General features: G+C 43.8%; 1 protein-coding gene across 2 annotated transcripts in view; it reads left to right on the top strand.

Annotated features, from left to right (window-relative positions):
• The window catches only part of upb1 (ureidopropionase, beta), a 136,412-nt gene extending 117,840 nt beyond the window's left edge, over positions 1–18,572 (top strand). For both annotated transcript variants that reach the window (XM_060844090.1, XM_060844093.1), the window contains 3 exons: positions 8,092–8,134; positions 14,551–14,705; positions 16,987–18,572. In XM_060844090.1, coding sequence (XP_060700073.1) covers positions 8,092–8,134; positions 14,551–14,705; positions 16,987–17,070 — 282 coding nt within the window. In that variant the 3' untranslated portion in view covers positions 17,071–18,572. The remainder of the gene's footprint in view (positions 1–8,091; positions 8,135–14,550; positions 14,706–16,986) is intronic.
• The last annotated feature ends 471 nt before the right edge of the window (positions 18,573–19,043 follow it).

Raw genomic sequence — 19,043 nt, forward strand, 5'->3', positions numbered from 1 at the left:
TCCAATTTCTATCCCTCACTGATTGAAATTTAGTTTGGAAGCCAAACTTTGATTTATGGACCAACTCATAATTGGCCATTTCAGCTGCTAATCTTGTCCTTTTAACATTCTGCTTTTCCACATGAGTACTCACTACTTCAGGAAAGGAATTTTTTAATTCTTCCAAAATAATAGTCTTTCTAAGAACGTGATAGATTTGCTCTTCTTTAATGCCTTTATCCACCTATCAAAATTACTTACTTTGATCCTTTCAAACTCTGTGACCAGGGTCCCTCCTCCGATTCCTGAAATGTTTTCTAGAGGCTTCTGGTACAAGCTCATATGCACTTAAGGTGGCTTTCTTCACCACCTGTTATGCCCCAGATACTTCCTGTGCTAGTGATGCAAATACCTCACTAGCTGTACCTGCATCACCAAAACCCACGTGGTCACTGGCCACAACATTTGTTTAGCTACCTTTTTCAAATGAAATGAAAAAAGGCTTCCACATCCTTCTCATCAAATTTAGGCAATGCATGAAAATATTTAAACAGATCGTCACCAGGCCTTTGGCTATCATGGGTTTGCTCGTCTTCACTGTCTTCCTCACTAAGCTTACCATCGGCCTTCATCCTGTCAAAGTTCCAATTTCTGAAGTTCAAACTCCCTCTACTACTTTTCTCTCTCTCAATCTCTCTCTTCTGTCTTTCTCTCGCACTTTCTTTGTCTTTCTCTTTTTTTCTTTTTGTTCTGCTATACTTATTCATTCCTTTTCTGTGTTTAATTGTACTTCAGACTGTTTCATTTCTGTTGTCCTTGTTTTTTGCCTCGAACTCGAGCTGTTTCATTTTCAGTTGAATTTTAGCCATCTCCAAAGATTCTGATCGTGTTTCCAGGAATTTAAATGCTGAGTTATTGCTGTAATTATTTGCTCTTTCCTCATGGAAGGAGGCAGCTCCAACTGCAGCTTGTCTACTAATTCTCGCAGCTTTGCCTTAACCACCTTTTGTGAAACCCCCAAACTCTCTGCTTTCACTCTCTGAAAACTCTTAGTGCCTGATAGAGCCTTTGCTGTTCCAAGTTTAAAAATCTCACAACACCAGGTTATAGTCCAACAGGTTTAATTGGAGGCACTAGCTTTTGGAGCGCTGCTCCTTCATCAGGTGATTGTGGAGCAGTACTCTGAAAGCTAGTGTTTCCAATTAAACCTGTTGGACTATAACCTGGGGTTGTGATTTTTCAACTTTATACATCCCAATCCAATGCCTGCATCTCCAAATCATTGCTGTTCCAAGCACTGTTTAAACAAACCAAAATCAACACCCAGACTGAAAGACACTAACACCTGACACTCGCAGTGTTTTTGAGCCCAAACACCATAATCCCAATTTGGACCTATAGAACAAATCCTGAATGAGCCCCCAGTCTTTTATGGACCAGGCCAGACTCCCTCAACACATTCCAAGAAAGTAGCCTGGACCCTAACATTGCCCATTGCTTTAAGCAGGTGTACAGTGGATAGTTCAGGAGTGATGCAGCTGGCCCAACCACTTGTTTCAAACAAAACAGAATTTATATGCAATATTACCAAATGAAACACAAGCAAAAGAGAACAGAATACAGAATAACTCAACTATCCAAAAACCTAACCGATTACCGCAACTTAATGATGCTATTCTAAATACTTGCAACAATCTTCATAAACCCTGCTTTGTGAAAAAAGGAAAAGTCCAACACTGGTTCTTACAGGAGAGGGAGGATCAGAATGGTCCTGCTTCTTTTGAGTCCAGTTGCTTCACAACTGACTGACTTTTTTGGACAGCCCGACTGCTAAAACCCAAATCAAACCAAACCAGAAGTAAGCTGAGCTAGGAGAACTGGCGGCTCCCCTTTTATTGTACAGGGTTTTTTTTAAACTTAAAAGCTTCCTCAAGTAGATCAAGCCAGCATTTCAGAACCTGTGTCTCATAAAACACTTTTGAAAGAAACCAAGAACAACATAACCTTGTTAAAGAAGCAGCATCATCACAATAGTGTTACAACTACAGAAACGGAGCAGAGAGAGATCAACTCCAGTATGCGAGAGGTTCATTAATCAGTCTGATAACAACCAGGAAGATGCAGTTCTTGAATCAGTTGGTATGTTTTTTCAAACTTTTCTTTCTTTTCCCTGATGGAAGAGGGTGAAAGTGAATATAACTGGGGTGTGAGGGGTCTTTGATTTCGTTGGCTGCTTTCCCGAGGCAGTGGGGAGTATAGACAGTCAATGGAAGGAAAGCTGGGTTTTGTGATGGACCGGGCTGCCCTCAACTCTCTAATTTCTTGTGGTCTTGGGTAAAGCAGTTGGTATCCCAATCTGTGATGTGTATGGGATAGGAGGCTTTCTATAGTGCATCTATAGAAATTCGTAACATCCTTTGTGGAAATGCCAAATTTTCTGAGCCTTGAGGAAGTAGAGGAATTGGTGTGCTTTCTTGCCTGTAATGTCCATGTGGATGGACCAGGAGAGTTTATTGATATTTTTAATGCTAGGAGCTTGAAGCTCTCCATCATCTACACCTCTGCACCATTAATGCAGATAGGAGCGTTATCTACACTTCTTTCTGAAGTTGGTGACCAGAATGGAAGTTGCTGAAAAAGATCAGCAGGTCTGCCAGCTTCTGCCCTAGGCTCAACCAGTTCAGTTGCTTCATCAATGACCTTCCAACCCCAATGATCAGAAGTGGGGATGTTTGTGTGATCATCACCAATGTTCATTCAGTACTGTTTGCTTTTCCTCACATATTTAAGCAGTCCGTGTTCAAATGCAGCAAGACCTGGATAATATCCAATTTGGGCTGAAATATGGCATGAATGTTACACAAGTGCCAGGCAATGACCATCTCCAACAATAGAGAATTTTGCAGCCATCCCTTCACATTTTGTGGCATTGTGCTGCACTATCAACATTCTGGGTTTCCATTGGCCAGAATCTGAATTGGACTAGTTGTGTAAAAACTGGCTACAAGACCAGATCAGAGGCTAGGAGTACTGCAGCAGGTAACTCACTACCTGATTCCCCAAAGTCTGTCTACAAGACACAAGTCAGGATTGGTATGGAATACTCGTTTGCCTGTATAAGTGCAGCCCCAACAATGCTCAAGAAGCTTGACAGCATCCAGGACAAAACAGGCAGTTTGATTAGCAACACATCCACAAACATTTACCTCCTCCACCGCTGATGCTTTGTCGCAAGATGTACTGCATAAATTCACCAAGGCTCATTAGACAATACCTTCCAAACTCATGACCTCTACAATCTAGAAGATCAAGGGCAATGGAGACATGGGAACACCACCATCTGCAAGTTCCCCTCTAAGTCAGACACCATTCCGACTTGCAAATAAATATATGACAATTCCTTCCAGCTGGGTCAGTTGCTGGAACTCCTATACTGTAGGTATCACTGCAATCCGCGGACCCGAGCAGGTCAAGAAGGCAGCTCACGACCACCTTCTCCAAGGCAATTAGGGATGAGCAGTAAATGTTGACCCGGCCAGTGACTTCCCAGGAACAAGAAAAAATAAAGATGTTAGCTTCCATTTTATCAATTTATTTCTGTTTGGTCCCAATTCCAATGAAATGGCTCTAGGTTGGGCATCATCACACACACTAATTGGTCAGGAAATAGCACAGAGAGGTTCTGTGGCTGGGTTGAAAAGCCCCTGTCAGACATATTGCTTTTACCTCCAGCTTTTAACCAGACCCCTGGCATCCCTAGCACTGACTACTTCTGCGCTCCCTTGACTCTGGACTCTATCAGATTCAGTGGCATCAGGTCAAACATGGGCAGGAAATGTTCTGCTGATGTTCCATCTTCACCCTTTCAGCTGATGAATCGGTGCTCCTCCACATTGAACAACACTTAGAGGAAGCATTAAGAGTAGCAAAGCTGCAGAAGGTACCTTGGGCAGGGGACTTACAATAGCTTGGCAGCACCACAACTGACACAGCTGGTCAGGTTATAAAGAATGAAGCTGCTAAACTAGCTCTGTGGAAGATAGTGAGGGAGCTGGCTCATTTTGCAATGTATTACTGATCCAGTAAGTGGCTCCAAATTACAGCCAGAAGGAATTGGGCTTCAGCTGCAGTTCTGTTCTCTGCAAGCCGTCAGAATGTCCATTCTTGAGGCTGCAGCTCCCCTCGGTGGCAGAAAGTTCTTTGACACTCGTGGTTTGTCATCAATACCACAAATGTTTTGTGAAAGTACTTGTGAAAAATAATTCATCCTGAGAAGACCTTATCTAATGATGAGACACATGCCTGTTACAACACTAAACTAACAAACTCAATCTACACACAAACCTGCAGAAACAGCTGTAATGGGGCTACCAAACTTCAAGGATTTTCCTGGAGTTTACAGTGTTTGAAGATTCTCCTGGAGACTACAGCGAGCAACCCAGTTCTGAAATGGAGTCATACCATTACATAACATTAACCCAGTTTCTCTCTCCACAGATGCTGCCAGACCTGCTGAATTTCTCCATCACTTTCAGTTTTGTTAACTCGGTTTTATATGGCTTGAACTTTGGTTAGAACACTGGGGAAAATATCCCATCTCTCTTTGAAACTGTGCTTTGGTATCTTTTATGTTCTGAAAGGAGTGGAGTACCATGTTGTGTTTTGGAGAGGACAGTGTTATAAAGTCTTTACTATCAGAGAGCAGGCCATTCAAAAAGGTCTAATTCTGGTATTTGTGCTCCACACAAATAAAGCTGCTGTTAACATTGATACACAGACTAAAGATGAGTCCAAAACCTGACCTACAATTTTAAAAAGGCCAAGGAGGAAAATTAATGGCAATTGAAGAAGTTTCACAATAGCGTGAATTGAAAATGCAAGAAAAGCACATCCAAGTTGTGACAAAGCAGATAGCAATAATACTCCGAGCTAATGACCAAACAGAAAGAACACATGCTTTGAAGGTGGGTGGAAAAGCTGAATGTATTATTGACCTATAGAACTGCAGAAAGAATTACCTGATTTTGAACATAAATTAGAAATTCAGAATGGGAAGTGATCCCTTTGGAGAGAATGGAATTAGATGAAGAGCGTGCTCAAGCATATGAAAAACAAGAGGCAATTTGCAAAATTTATGAACTGAATTTAAAGAACTGTCGAGCTTTCTTAGCTGACCATTGAAGTATCCTCAATGACATTCTTAAAGCACTAAAGACGATATAACTCTGCTGAAAAATGAACTAAGTTAAAAATCTCACAACACCAGGTTATAGTCCAACAGGTTTAATTGGAAGCACACTAGCTTTTGGAGGGACGCTCCTTCATCAGGTGATTGATCCTTCATCAGGTGACTATCACCTGATGAAGGAGCGTCCCTCCAAAAGCTAGTGTGCTTCCAATTAAACCTGTTGGACTATAACCTGGTGTTGTGTGGTTTTTAACTTTGTACACCCCAGTCCAACACCAGCATCTCCAAATCATGAAAAGTGAACTGTTTGCACAAAGGAGTCAACAGTAAACCTGGAAAAGAAGCATGAAGTGTGAGGTTATGGAAAATAAAATTAAAATTGAGCATGAAACTAAACTAGGTGAGGTGAGTACAGTTTGGTTGATTGGTCAGTGGTAACTTTTTAATGTCACGAACGTTAAACAAAGCTGCAGACAAGGAAGAAAATTAGATCAGGAGTTAACATCTGACTTGAAATTGAATGTCTGACTTTACCCTGTACTGTGAAAGTGCCTGATTAATGCAATTATCCCATGAAGGACCTCCTATTACTCTGGAGTAGAGCCTGTTCCCTCAGACAGAAAATAAACACTTACTGCACTTACTCCAGGTGTGCTGACTGACCGCTGCCTTCCATTTCCAGTGCATATTTACTTTTTACATGAGTATGGATGGCATCACAGCTCCTGCTTGACACAGTGAGTCTGATAAACCAGGAGTACCCTTTGAAGCTCCATGTTGCATTCTTCATAGCAATCCCTGGTAAGCATGGCAAAACTGAGATTCCAAATGTTCCCACAAATCTATTTGAAATACAACATTACCCCCACCCCCCGAATCCAGGCCCTATAGTCAGTCATTCATTATAATGCACTGTTGCCCTGTTGAAGTGGGTGGTGGTTGTGATTGTTGATATAATCCACTCCCCATCCCACACCACAGGAAACCATGCTCTAAATGTTCCCTGAACTCCCCCTTTTAGATGCTGTGTTCTCCCTCCTCAGCTATTGTCCTCTCTGCACCTCAACATTGATTCCTCCAATCTCGAGAATTCACTTCTCCAACTTCTCTGCCACAACAGTGACTCATCATAATCCCTCCACTTTCTTTGAGCTGATCCCAGAACTGAGCATGGTCCACCAGTTCCTTGAACAGCCTGACTGTCAGCCTCCACTGCCGAAGACTGGTTGATTGGACCTCTGAACTCTGCGGAGTTCCTTAATGAATTACCACCACTCCACGCCCTAGTTATAGTGGATCTATGGGACTGAACATGGTCAACTCCATGGACTATAGTGATGTTGACCTTACGTCTGACTGCCAACTGGGTGTACTGATCTTAAACAATGCCCTTAACATGTTCAGGGACTCCACCCTGACAGAAGGCTGTCTCCCTTGGCCTGACTGTAGATTGTCTGAACTGGCCTGACTGAAGGGCTCATGCCCGGAACGTCAGTTCTCCTCCTTGGATGCTGCCTGACCTGCTGTGCTTTTCCAGCAACACGTTTTCAGCTGTAGATTGTTATCACCTCATATGGTCTGAAGGTATGCCTGAGACCTAATAGAATGCTAAAGCACGTGGTGGGTATTTTAATGAAGAATTAATTGGGTTTAAATTGGTTGTAAAAATATGGAAAACTAGTAATCAGTGGGGTGAGTGTTTTATGTAGTGTGGCTAACTGAAATAAAACTCTCAAAAGTGTGGATTTGAAATCTGTTTAAAGGTTATTATCTTTTGGAGGATAACATGAGCTTAGACTTTGAGACATGGCCGTTTGGTTTAACCACACAATGCAGTGTGATGGCATATGTGCATGTGTGAAATTAATGTATAGCAATATATACTGCCCGGCACTATGTATATATTTAACAGCAAGGCAAAACAGAAGGACTGTGAGCCTTTTAAGCTATGGCTGAGAGGGCAAAGTGCAATAAAGCAAGGTGAGACTCCACAACATGAGAGAGCACTGAGAGAACGTGCGAGACCTGAGTCCAATCCATGACCTGGTGCCTGTCCCCAGGAATAACTTGGCCTGGAAGCAGCATTCCAGTGAAATGGGCTAGTGTGCTCCAAAGTGCAGCAGTAAACTGCAGATCCCGTACTGGAAGTGGGTCAACAGTGTGCTATGAGGGTGCAGAGAGGCTGGTACCTATCCAGTGCCAACCTCTGAGGAGCAGGCAGTCATTGCTCATGGCGTGTGTCCTGAGATATTGGGGACTGCCTTTATGATGGAGGCCCAAAGGAGATGCCAGGTACCAGCTTTAGTTTGATGTCAAGAATTGACACTGTCTAGTTTCTATCCATCAGATGGGAGAATGGGGAGCTGCATATCATTAGATTAGACTTACAGTGTGGAAACAGGCCCTTCGGCCCAACAAGTCCACACCGACCCGCCGAAGTGCAACCCACCCATACCCCTACATTTACCCCTTCACCTAACTCTACGGGCAATTTAGCTTGGCCAATTCACCTGGCCCGCACATCTTTGGACTGTGGGAGGAAACCGGAGCACCCGGAGGAAACCCACACAGACACGGGGAGAACGTGCAAACTCCACACAGTCAGTCGCCTGAGTCGGGAATTGAACCCAGGTCTACAGGCGCTGTGAGACAGCAGTGCTAACCACTGTGCCACCGTGCCGCCCTTTCTTAGTTATCTGGTATCCTACCATGTCTTGAGAATATTGTTGTGAATTGCTGCTAATTATGTAAGGTTAGGTGCAACTTTGCAGAGTCCGTCTTGATCTGTTGTGAACATTATCTGTGTCCAGTGGGAGTGCTATGATAGCTGAGGAAACAGCCTCAGCTCAGATGTCCCACTGCTCTGTCCACTGGATTGACTGCTGCTCATACTGAATTCACCTCCTGCTTATTTCTCTATCCAGGAATGTTTCAAGAATGAATTTACTTCAGGTGATGGGCAGAAAGGTAAGCAAGCAAGATCAGTTTGTTCTTCCTCTTCATTTTATTTTATCCTGCTAAGTTGTTTCCATAGCTTTCATTAGATAACCCATCTTTTGTAGGTGAGTACTTGTATCAAAAAGATACTTCTGTTCTTGATAAAGCTTGATGTTTATTAAAGTTGATTTTAATCATGCATTTTGTGCCATAAAAGATTTGAGTACATTTTAAATGGTGAACAGGCAAGAAACTGAAGTGAATATGATTCAAGGATCCATGAACAAAGAGTATCGGAATAAAATGGGCACAACAATAACTAAAAGTAGCTGCTGGATTGTTAGCTAGAACATAAAGGGTAAAAGGAATTTGATTTGATTTATTGTTGTCACATGTACCAAGGGAAGATAACATGTGGGAGTTGTTGAAACATCTGCTGATCAGAGTTCAGGATTGCCGTGTTCCAGTAAGGAAGAAGGACAAGGATGGCAAGGTGAGGGACGTTTGGATAATGAGGGAGATTGTGAATTTAGTCAAAAGGAGAAAAGCATCTAAGATTTAGGAAGCAAAAATCGGACAGGGCCTGTGAGGAATATAAAGAAAACAAGAAAGGATTCAATTAGGAGAGCACAAAAGGGTTTGGAATGACCTTGGCAAGTAGGGTTAAAGAAAATCCCAAGGCATTCTATACATATTTTTTAAAAATAAAAGGATAACTACGGTGACGATAGGACAACTCAAGGATAAAGGAAGGGATTTGTGCTTGGAGGCAGAGGATATGGATGAGATCCTAAGTGAGTACTTTGGGTTGATATTGATCCAGAAGAAAGATCAATGGGGTGGAAGGTATGCATGCTAATTGCATTTTGAGATCAAGAAATAAATGGTGTTGCATCTCTTGAAGAGCTTGAAGATGGATATGTCCCCAGTGCCTGATGGTATTGAGGGGAGATTGTTGGGACTTTTTTGTATTGAATTGTACAAATATCAAAAGGTATTTGCATCCTCGTTAGCCAGTGGAGAGATCCTGGAGGACTGGCGAATAGCTGTTGTCCTTCCTCTGTCCATGAAGGGAAGTAGGGATAATCCAGGAAATTACAGACCAGTGAGTCCCACATTTGGTTGTTGGCAACCTATTGGAGAGAATTCTTAGGGATAGGACTTACGTACATTTGGAAAACATAGTCTAAGTAAGGAAAGTCAGCATGGGTTTGTGCAGGGCAGGTCATGTCTTACTAACTTGTTTGAATTTTTCAAAGAGGTGATAAAGGTGATGAATAAGGGTGGAGCAGTGGATGTTGTTTTTAAGGTTTTGAACAAGATCCCTTATGGTAGGCTCATTTGAAAAGATTAAGATGCATGAGATCCATGGTGACTTGGAAACATGGATTCAGAATCAGCTTGCCCGTAGAAGGCAGAGGGTAACGGGGGAAGAAGAATGTTTTTCAGGCTGGAGGTCCATGACTAATGGTGTTCCAAGGGATCTGTACTGGGAATTCTGCTATTTGTGATTTATATAAAAGACTTCGAAGAACATGTAGATGAGTGGTTTAGTAAGTTTGCAAATGATACAAAAATCATGATTTGGAGATGCCGGTGTTGGACTGAGGTGTACAAAGTTAAAAATCACACAACACCAGGTTATAGTCCAACAGGTTTAATTGGAAGCACACTAGCTTTCGGAGCGACGCTCCTTCACCAGGTGATTGTGTCAATCACCTGATGAAGGAGCATTGCTCCGAAAGCTAGTGTGTTTCCAATTAAACCTGTTGGACTATAACCTGGTGTTGTGTGATTTTTAACTTGATACAAAAATCAGTGGAGTTGTGGATAGTGTAAAAGGTTGTCAAAGGATACAGCAGGATATAAATCAGCCACAGATATGGGCAGAGAAGTAGCAGATGTTGTACAGATTAAACTACTGTGAGATTCTGCTCTTTGGGAGATCAAATGTTAAGAAAGAGTGTACAGTTTATGGCAGGCTGAACAGTGTTGATGTGCAGAGAGATCTGGGGGTTATAGTCCATAGCCTCCCTGAAAGTGGCCACACAAGTAGATAAGGTGATAACGGAGGCTGTTGGCATGCTTGCCTTTATTGGTTGGGGAATTGCGTACACGAGTCATGATGTCCTATTGCAGCTTTGTAAGGCTTTGGTTAGGCCACGTTTAAGAATATTGCATTCAATTCTTGTCGCCACATTACAGGAAGGATGTGGAGGCTTTGGAGAGGATTGACCAGGATGCTGTCTGGATTAGAGGGTATGAGGAGAGGCTAGAACACCTTGAGTTATTTTCTCTGAAACAGTAGAGGCTGAGGGGAGACTTGATAGAAGTCGATTAAAATTAGGAGATGCATAGTTGGTGTTTACGGTCAGAATCTTTTCTCCAGAGGTGAAAAGTCTGATACTAGGGAACATGCATTTAAGGTGAGAGGGGAGAAAAGTTCAAAGGATATGTGAGGAGTAAGTTTTTTTTACACAGAATGGTAGGAGTCTGGAAGGCACTGCCGGGGTGGTGGTGATGAAGGTAGAGACGATAGGGGCGTTTAAGGGACATGTACATAAACACATGAATATGTAAGGAATGGAGGGATGTGGACGAAGGGTAGGAGGAAGGGATTAGTTTAATTTGGCATCATGTTCAGCACAACGTCGTGGGCCAAATGATCCATTGCTGTGTTGTACAGTTCTATGTTCTCTTAACACGATTGCCATTGCCATTTAACTTGACAGGGACTTCCTGAGACCAAGAGGGTTAGATGGGGTAGAATTTGTTAGGTGTGTCCAAGAAGATTTCTTGAAGCAGTATTTGGATAGTACAAAGAGGGGAGGGCCCATACTGGACATTATACTAGCTAATGAGGCTGTCCTAGTGATGGACCTGACTGACATTACAGTGGGAGAGCATTCTGGAAACCAGGATCACAACTCCTTCAATTTTAAGATAGTTTGGATAAGGATAAGCCAGGACTTTGCAGGAAGGAATTAAATTTGGAGAGAGATCACTATGACAGTATTAGGCAGGAGCTGGGGAGAATTAATTGGGTGGAGCTGTTATCTGGCAAATCCACATTTGACATGTGAGAGTTGCTTAAATGCCTATCGATCAGCATTTGGGCCAGCATATTCCTGTAAGGAGGAAAGATGAGGGAGCAAGCTTGGGAACCCTTGGATCATGAGGGAGATTGTGAAATTAGTCAAAAAGGAAAAAGAAGCATTTGTGAAGTTTAGAAAGCTAAAATTGAATAGGGCCCATGAATATTAAGATAACAGGGAGAGGGGAGGAGGGAGGGGGAGCATGAAATGACCTTGGCAACTAGGGTTAAAGGCAATCCCAAGACATTTTATATATGTATTAAAAGCAAGAAGATTGTCACTCAGGAAAAGGAGAATATTGTAGAGGAGAAGAATGAAGTACGGGATATTAGACTAGAAAGGATAGAGCTAAAAATGTGTTGCTGGTTAAAGCGCAGCAGGTCAGGCAGCATCCAAGGAACAGGATATTTGACGTTTCGGGCCAGAGCCCGTCATCAGGAATGAGGTGAGGGTGCCAGGCAGGCTAAGATAAAAGGTAGGGAGGAGGGACTTGGGGGAGGGGCGATGGAGATGTGATAGGTGGAAGGAGGTCAAGGTGAGGGTGATAGGCCACAGTGGGGTGGGGGCGGAGAGGTCAGGAAGAGGATTGCAGGTTAGGAGGGCGATGCTGAGTTCAAGGGAATCGACTGAGACAAGGTGGGGGGAGGGGAAATGAGGAAACTGGAGAAATCTGAGTTCATCCCTTGTGATTGGAGGGTTCCCAGGCGGAAGATGAGGCGCTCTTCCTCCAACCGTCGTGTTGTTATGTTCTGGCGATGGAGGAGTCCAAGGACCTGCATGTCCTCAGTGGAGTGGGAGGGAGAGTTAAAGTGTTGAGCCACGGGGTGGTTGGGTTGGTTGGTCCGGGCGTCCCAGAGGTGTTCCCTGAAGCGTTCTGCAAGTAGGCGGCCCGTCTCCCCAATACAGAGGAGGCCACATCGGGTGCAGCGGATGCAATAGATGATGTGTGTGGAGGTGCAGGTGAATTTGTGGCGGATATGGAAGGATCCCTTGGGGCCTTGGAGAGAAGTAAGGGAGGAGGTGTGGGCACAAGTTTTGCATTTCCTGCGGTTGCAGGGGAAGGTGCCGGGAGTGGAGGTTGGGTTGGTGGGGGGTGTGGACCTGACGAGGGAGTCACGAAGGGAGTGGTCTTTGCGGAACGCTGATAGGGGAGGGAAATATATCCCTGGTGGTGGGGTTCGTTCGGAGGTGGCGGAAATGACGGTGGATGATACGCTGTATACGGAGGTTGGTGGGGTGGTAGGTGAGAACCAGTGGGGTTCTGTCTTGGTGGCGGTTGGAGGGGCGGGGCTCAAGGGCGGAGGAGCGGGAAGTGGAAGAGATGCAGTGGAGGGCATCGTCGATCACGTCTGGGGGGAATCTGCGGTCCGCTGAGGCCAAACGCCAGCTCGCGGACGCCTCCTCCTATTGCCCCCTTGACCACGACCCCACCTCCCACCACCAAACCATCATCTCCCAGACCATCCATAACCTCATCACCTCAGGGGATGTCCCATCCACTGCCTCCAACCTCATAGTCCCACAACCCCGCACCGCCCGTTTCTACCTCCTGCCCAAAATCCACAAACCCGACTGCCCCGGCCGACCCATTATCTCAGCCTGCTCCTGCCCCACCGAACTCATCTCCGCGTACCTTGACACGGTTCTGTCCCCTTTAGTCCAAGAACTCCCCACCTACGTTCGGGACACCACCCACGCCCTCCACCTCCTCCAGGATTTTCGCTTCCCCGGTCCCCAACGCCTTATCTTCATGATGGACATCCAGTCCCTGTACACCTCCATTCCCCATCACGAAGGACTCAAAGCCCTCCGCTTCTTCCTTTCCCGCTGCACCAACCAGTACCCTTCCACTGACACCCTCCTTCGACTGACTGAACTGGTCCTCACCCTGAATATCTTCTCTTTCCAATCCTCCCACTTCTTCCCTCCCCTACATTTGAAAGGTTTAAGGGCGATGTACGCGGCAAATACTTTACACAGAGGGTGGTAGGTGCCTGGAACGCGTTGCCAGCAGAGGTGGAAGAGGCAGGCACAGTAGATTCATTTAAGGTGCGTCTGGACAGATGGATGAGTAGGTGGGGAGCAGAGGGATACAGATCCTTAGGAATTGGGCGATAGGTTTAGAGAATGGATTTGGATTGGTTCAGGCTTGGAGGGCCAAAGGGTCTGTTCCTTGACTGTAAATTGTTTTCGTTCTTTGTCCTTTATACCACCACTGTTTCTGTTAGTAGCCAATTCTTATCCATGCTTATATACTCCCTCCACCACAAAGAGCTCTTATTAAGTAGCCTAACATGTGGGGTGCCTTATTAACAATGAGAGAAGTACAGCACAGGAACAGACCCTTCAGCCCTCCAAGCCTGTGCCGATCATCATGCCCTAACTAAACTAAAAAACCTTCTGCCCTTATTCGGTCTGTATCCCTCTATTCCCTCCCTATACACGTAACCATCCAGATGCCTCTTAAATGTTGCTAATGTGTCTGCTTCCATCACCTCTTTTGGCAGAGTATTCCAGGCTCCTACCAATCTCTGCATGAAAAACCTCCTTCGCACATCTCCCTTAAACTCTCTCCCCCCTCCACCTTGAACCTATGCCCCTTTGTAATTGAAACTTCAACCCTGGGAAAAAGCCTCTATCTATGCCTCACATATTGAATGCCTTGTTCTGGAATCAAACTAAGGGGAAGCAGCCTCTCGCATTCACCCAGTACACTTCTCTCAAGAATGTTATACCCCTCAGTGATATGAACTATTGGCAAACTCCTGAGAACATCAGCCCACCTATTTGCCTAATCACTGATTTTCTATGTGACCATCTAATTCTGATAGATTCTAGTAATTTATTGAGGACTGACCCTGGGCCTGTATTCTTGGTATTCTCTGCTTCCTTGACCAGTGGGGTTATGTTTCAAATTTCAATCCATAGAGGCCATTCTAGAACCTGGGGATTGTGTATCACACGGTTCCCTCACCTCACTACACACCACAACCATTTCCAATCCAATGCCCTTCCCCCATCTGCTCCAAATGGGTTAACTTTGCAGCCAGTCTCCCCTTAGCTTTGGCTGTTTATTTTCTGAAAACCTCACTGTCATTCTTAGCAAATATTAGGTGTATTCCACACTTTTTACCTTTCACATCCCTCTGTGTACTCTGAACTTCATTCACCAGTCAATAAAGTGTGGGCTAGATTATTATTTCAGGGGAAGGGGTTGTTGCAATGCTTTGTGGGGTGTTGTTATTTCGTGGGGAGGTGATTTTGTTTTGGATGAAGGGCTAGTAGGAAAGAGTTGTTGTGTTAGGGATGAGGTGTTTTGGATTAATTTTTTTTTCTCTTTCTTACGGAAAGCACATCATGAATTTGGCCATTTTTATGGATCCAGTTATGTAGCTGCGCCTGATGGAAGCCGGACTCCTGGCCTGTCTCGTATTGAGGATGGTCTCCTTGTGGCTGAGCTCGATCTCAACCTGTGTCGGCAGGTAAATGATAAATGGGCCTTCAAGGTAAGAAAAGCAAAGATAAATGATTCTTCTTTGGTGCTATTCTATTCAATTCTCCGATATCTCCTCTTCCAGATGGAAAAGCTAGTTCAAAAGTCAGTCAGGTTGGAAATGAACAACATTGGATGAACCAACAGGATTTGCAGGTTTTACTACTGACTGATGGGATGTGTGCACCAAGCCCACTTCTCATTTATTTCCTCTGCTTGGCCCTCAGTCAACCTGTCCTTCCTCCACCCTTATTCTGTACACATCTCCTCCTCCCTCACTTTCTAACCTTCCCCCTTCTCTCTGTTTAGCTGCTCCTCCATCTGTCCAGCTACTCCTCAACTTCTTTGTCTCCAGTCCCAATTCTATCTTTAGTCATGGCCCAATTTGGTCACCTTTGCTTTGTCTGAGGAACCAACTGTTTTTTCGCCATCAGTTTAAGGAGAGGTGCTTATCTGGTCTCCTTGACATTTCCTGCAGAAGGAGATCCAGCCACAACCTCTCCTCAACCTCCATGCCTTTCCCCAGCTTCCAGATGTTATTCCAACATTCAAGTTGTTTCTCTGGACTTGGCTGAATCTGTTTGGAAAAATGATTCATATGGGGATCACAGTCATAGAACATAGAAGGATACAGCGCAGTACAGGCCCTTCGGCCCTCGATGTTGCGCCGACCGAGTCCTACCTAACCTATACTAGCCCAATAACTTCCAAATGCCTATCCAATGCCCGCTTAAATGAACATAAAGAAGGAGAGTTCACCACTGATACGGGCAGGGCATTCCATGAACTCACAACCCGCTGTGTGAAGAAATGTCGAAGGTTTCGGTTGGATCAGAGAATCAGTGATGTTACATTCTAGTCATGGCAGCTTTAGCAAAATTCAAACAAAATCCCCTCTCACTCCGGAAACCTTCTGACAATAAGAACCTTTTTAGAAGTCTCAACACCAGGTTATAGTCCAACAGGTTTATTTAAAATTACAGGCTTTTGGAGTGCGCCCCAAATGCTTACAATTTTCGGATAAACCTGGTGTCGTGTCCACCCCAGTCTAACACCGGCACCTCCGCAACAAGAACCTGCACACAGCCAATCTACACATGAAGAATGAACACTTGCGTGTTAGCCCCTTACACATCCCCTCATTGATCAGAGTGGGCCTGATACTGCAGGAGGACTGGCTACGTGGTTCAATCTGTATTTCAGGTCTAACTCCAGTATGGTCTCCAGCTCAGTTGGCACTGGTCGAGGTGCTGGACTTGTTAAATACCAATCTCTCAGTCCAGGACAAAATGACTGACCAAAAAAAAAGGTGGGGGGAGGAGGAGGAGGAGGAGTAAGAGGGAGTGAATAGGAGCAGTAGGGTGTAGGGAAATACTAAGCTGTAGGTAGGAGGTCTAAGACATTGTACACAGGGACTGCTGTTCTCTGCAGTGTACGCAGGACTTGTTCCTTATATTAGACACAGGGACTGGTGTTCTCTATACAGGACTGCACTTCTGTATAATAGAGAGATTGCTGTTCTCTATATTATACACAGGGACTTTTGTTCTCTTTAATAAACACCGGGACTACTGATCTCGATTATACCCAGAGACTGCTGTTCCCGATTATACCCAGAGTCTGCTGTTCCCTACGTTGAACACATGGGCTGCTGTTCTTTACATTGTACCCAGCGACTGTTCTTCTCTGCATTGTGCACAATTTCTGTTCTGTTATACACAGCGACTGCTGTTCTCTGTATTGTTCACAGGGACTGCTGTTCTGTAATAGACATAGGGAAAGCTGTTCTCTGCACCATATAAAGGGACTGCCGTTCTATATAATAGTCACAGGGACTGCAGTTCTTGACATAGAATGGTGGTCACTGTGTACAAAGGGACTGCTGTTCTCTACAATGCTCATTGGACAAGTTCAAGACTTGACTTGTGTGATTTGATTGATATTTTCCAATGGTGGAAATGTTTATCTCGAGGGGGCATAATTTTAAGGTGATTGGAAGAAGGTTTAGGGGAGATGTCAGAGATAGGTTCTTTTCACTGAGAATGGTGGGTGTGTGGAATGCACTGTCAGCTGTGGTATTTGAGTCAGATGCATTAGGGACTTTTCAACTATTCTTTGTTATGGAACCTATTCTAGGCACATGGAACATAGTGCAATGAAGGGTATTTAGGTTAGTTTGATCTTAGTAGGATAGAAGGCAGGCACAACATAGAAGGCCAAAGGGCCTGTACTGTGCTGTACTGTTCTATGTTCTATTCCTGACACCTCTCCTTTTTCCTGTTTTTTTTTCTCAGATGACAGGAAGATACGAGATGTATGCTGACGAACTTGCTGAGGCAGTGCAGCCTAATTTTGATCCCTACATAGTCACAGAGTAGTGACATTGTTGGGCACAGACAACATGGAGACGATGTCAGAGAATTGCAATGACTGATCAGGACTTGTACCCATTTGCTGAGTCATATTCTCTTTATTTCCTATTTCCCTTTATCCAAAGCATTCTCATTGTGATTTTACACCAGATATTTCCTCAGACTCCAAGTAACCATCATCAGAGGACACAGAACTTATTTCTAATGCTGAAAAAGTTCAACTGAACTTGGAACAAACTATTTTCTGTCTCCACAGTTACTGGAGATCTGTTGAGTCTCTCCAGCACTTTGTTTTCTGCAGGTCTAGTATAATGTGATTTCTGTACATGCTGTTCTACGAAACTATCCTGAAAATACTTTATGAACCTGTCATCTTGGCTTCTTTGCCCATCTGACTTCTCTAGTCTATATGTGGATTAAAATCTGTGATGATTATTGTTGTTTCTTCCTTCCCACAAGTGATTTCTTGCCCTTCAACCCTACCCAAACGACTTCCTCAACCAGGTTTTACTCAACATGGGTCATTCGTATCAATCACCATCAGATGGTTAACTAAAAGACTCAACCTTCTACCTTTTCCTAGCTCCCTGTTGTCCATGCAGCCAGGCTACTAGATCAGATTCTTTTCTGTTTGTGCTCTTGTTTCATCTTTTTTGTTTCAGATGCTCTGAGCTTTCAGATGTCTTTGTTTTGTATCCTCTATTCTGATCTGTTGGTTTACTTAGATTTGGACTCTCCATCCCTTCCTGTCACTGTCTGTATATCATTTTCCATACCTCCTTCCTTTCTCTTTGGTTTTGACTCTAACCTTGGATTTACCACATTTTCCCAATTTTGATCCCTTACCCCCACAATTTAGTCTTAAATCATCTACTTGTCTAGTTATGCACTCAGTAAGAACATTAGTCCCAAACTGGAACCCATATTTCCCACAGCAGTGTTTGAATTGTACCTTCATCTCTTTAATCTGATTTCTCCTATGCCAATTTGCACATGACTCTAATAATCGGATCATTAGTTTTGAGATTGTGTTTCTTCATTTAGTGAATAGTGCCTCATACTGATCAGGCACAACCTTTTCCTTTGTTGTTGTTACATACATAGACCATGACAACTGGATCCTCCTTCTCTTGTTGCAAGTGTTTTCCCTGGATCAAATTAGACCTATTAGTACTGAAATGCTGCAGCCATAATAGCTGACAACATAGACTTGATTTTCCTGACCAATAGGAAACTGATACCCCGTACTGTTCCTTCACTGGAAACCTCAAGGCATCTGAAAAAGCTGCAGTCAATCACTTACCTAAGGATCTCCGAGCTGCCAGTCAAACTGTGTTCTGGTGGCACATGAGCAGCTCAGTAGTTTTATTGAAATGGCAGGCATTTTATCGTCGTACCTGTCTAAGCCAGAGATGGTTATACTGAATATGATAGCTCTGGATCTATTAAATGATTTATCTCAGACAAACAATTACATTTGCCAAGAAATGTGCTCTTGTGGAGCGGCCTTTGATCAAAATATTAAATACTTTAATAATTCTTGGGTATTAATCGAATACATGCTGACCTGAGACTAGAAAACACAAATTAAAAAGAACTAGCAGCTATTCAGTGTATATTCCTCAGAAATCCATTCAAGTTTTATGAGGTGAGTGTCAGCTGGTTGAATCTTGCTGAAAAGGAGAGAATAATCAGGACAATAATCAAAGAGGATGCACCCCATCAAACAAAATTATCATTCTTTGAGAGGAAGTAAGCCCACTGATCTTCATTTTCCACCCTTTTCAAAAGATCAAGTACCCGAAAATATTTAGTTCCCATTCATAGTCACAGTGGAACCACAGGCCTGTAATTGCTAACAGGTTTCTTTAACCCAATTTGTACTATGTTGCTACACCTTATAAATATTTTGAGCACTGAGATAAGGCACTTTTAATTTCAACTTCTTCCCTCCTTATTTAAGATGGAAATAGGGCCCT

The sequence above is a fragment of the Hemiscyllium ocellatum genome, chromosome 24, assembly GCF_020745735.1.
Source record: "Hemiscyllium ocellatum isolate sHemOce1 chromosome 24, sHemOce1.pat.X.cur, whole genome shotgun sequence".
In the NCBI taxonomy this organism is placed as follows: Eukaryota; Metazoa; Chordata; class Chondrichthyes; order Orectolobiformes; family Hemiscylliidae; genus Hemiscyllium; species Hemiscyllium ocellatum.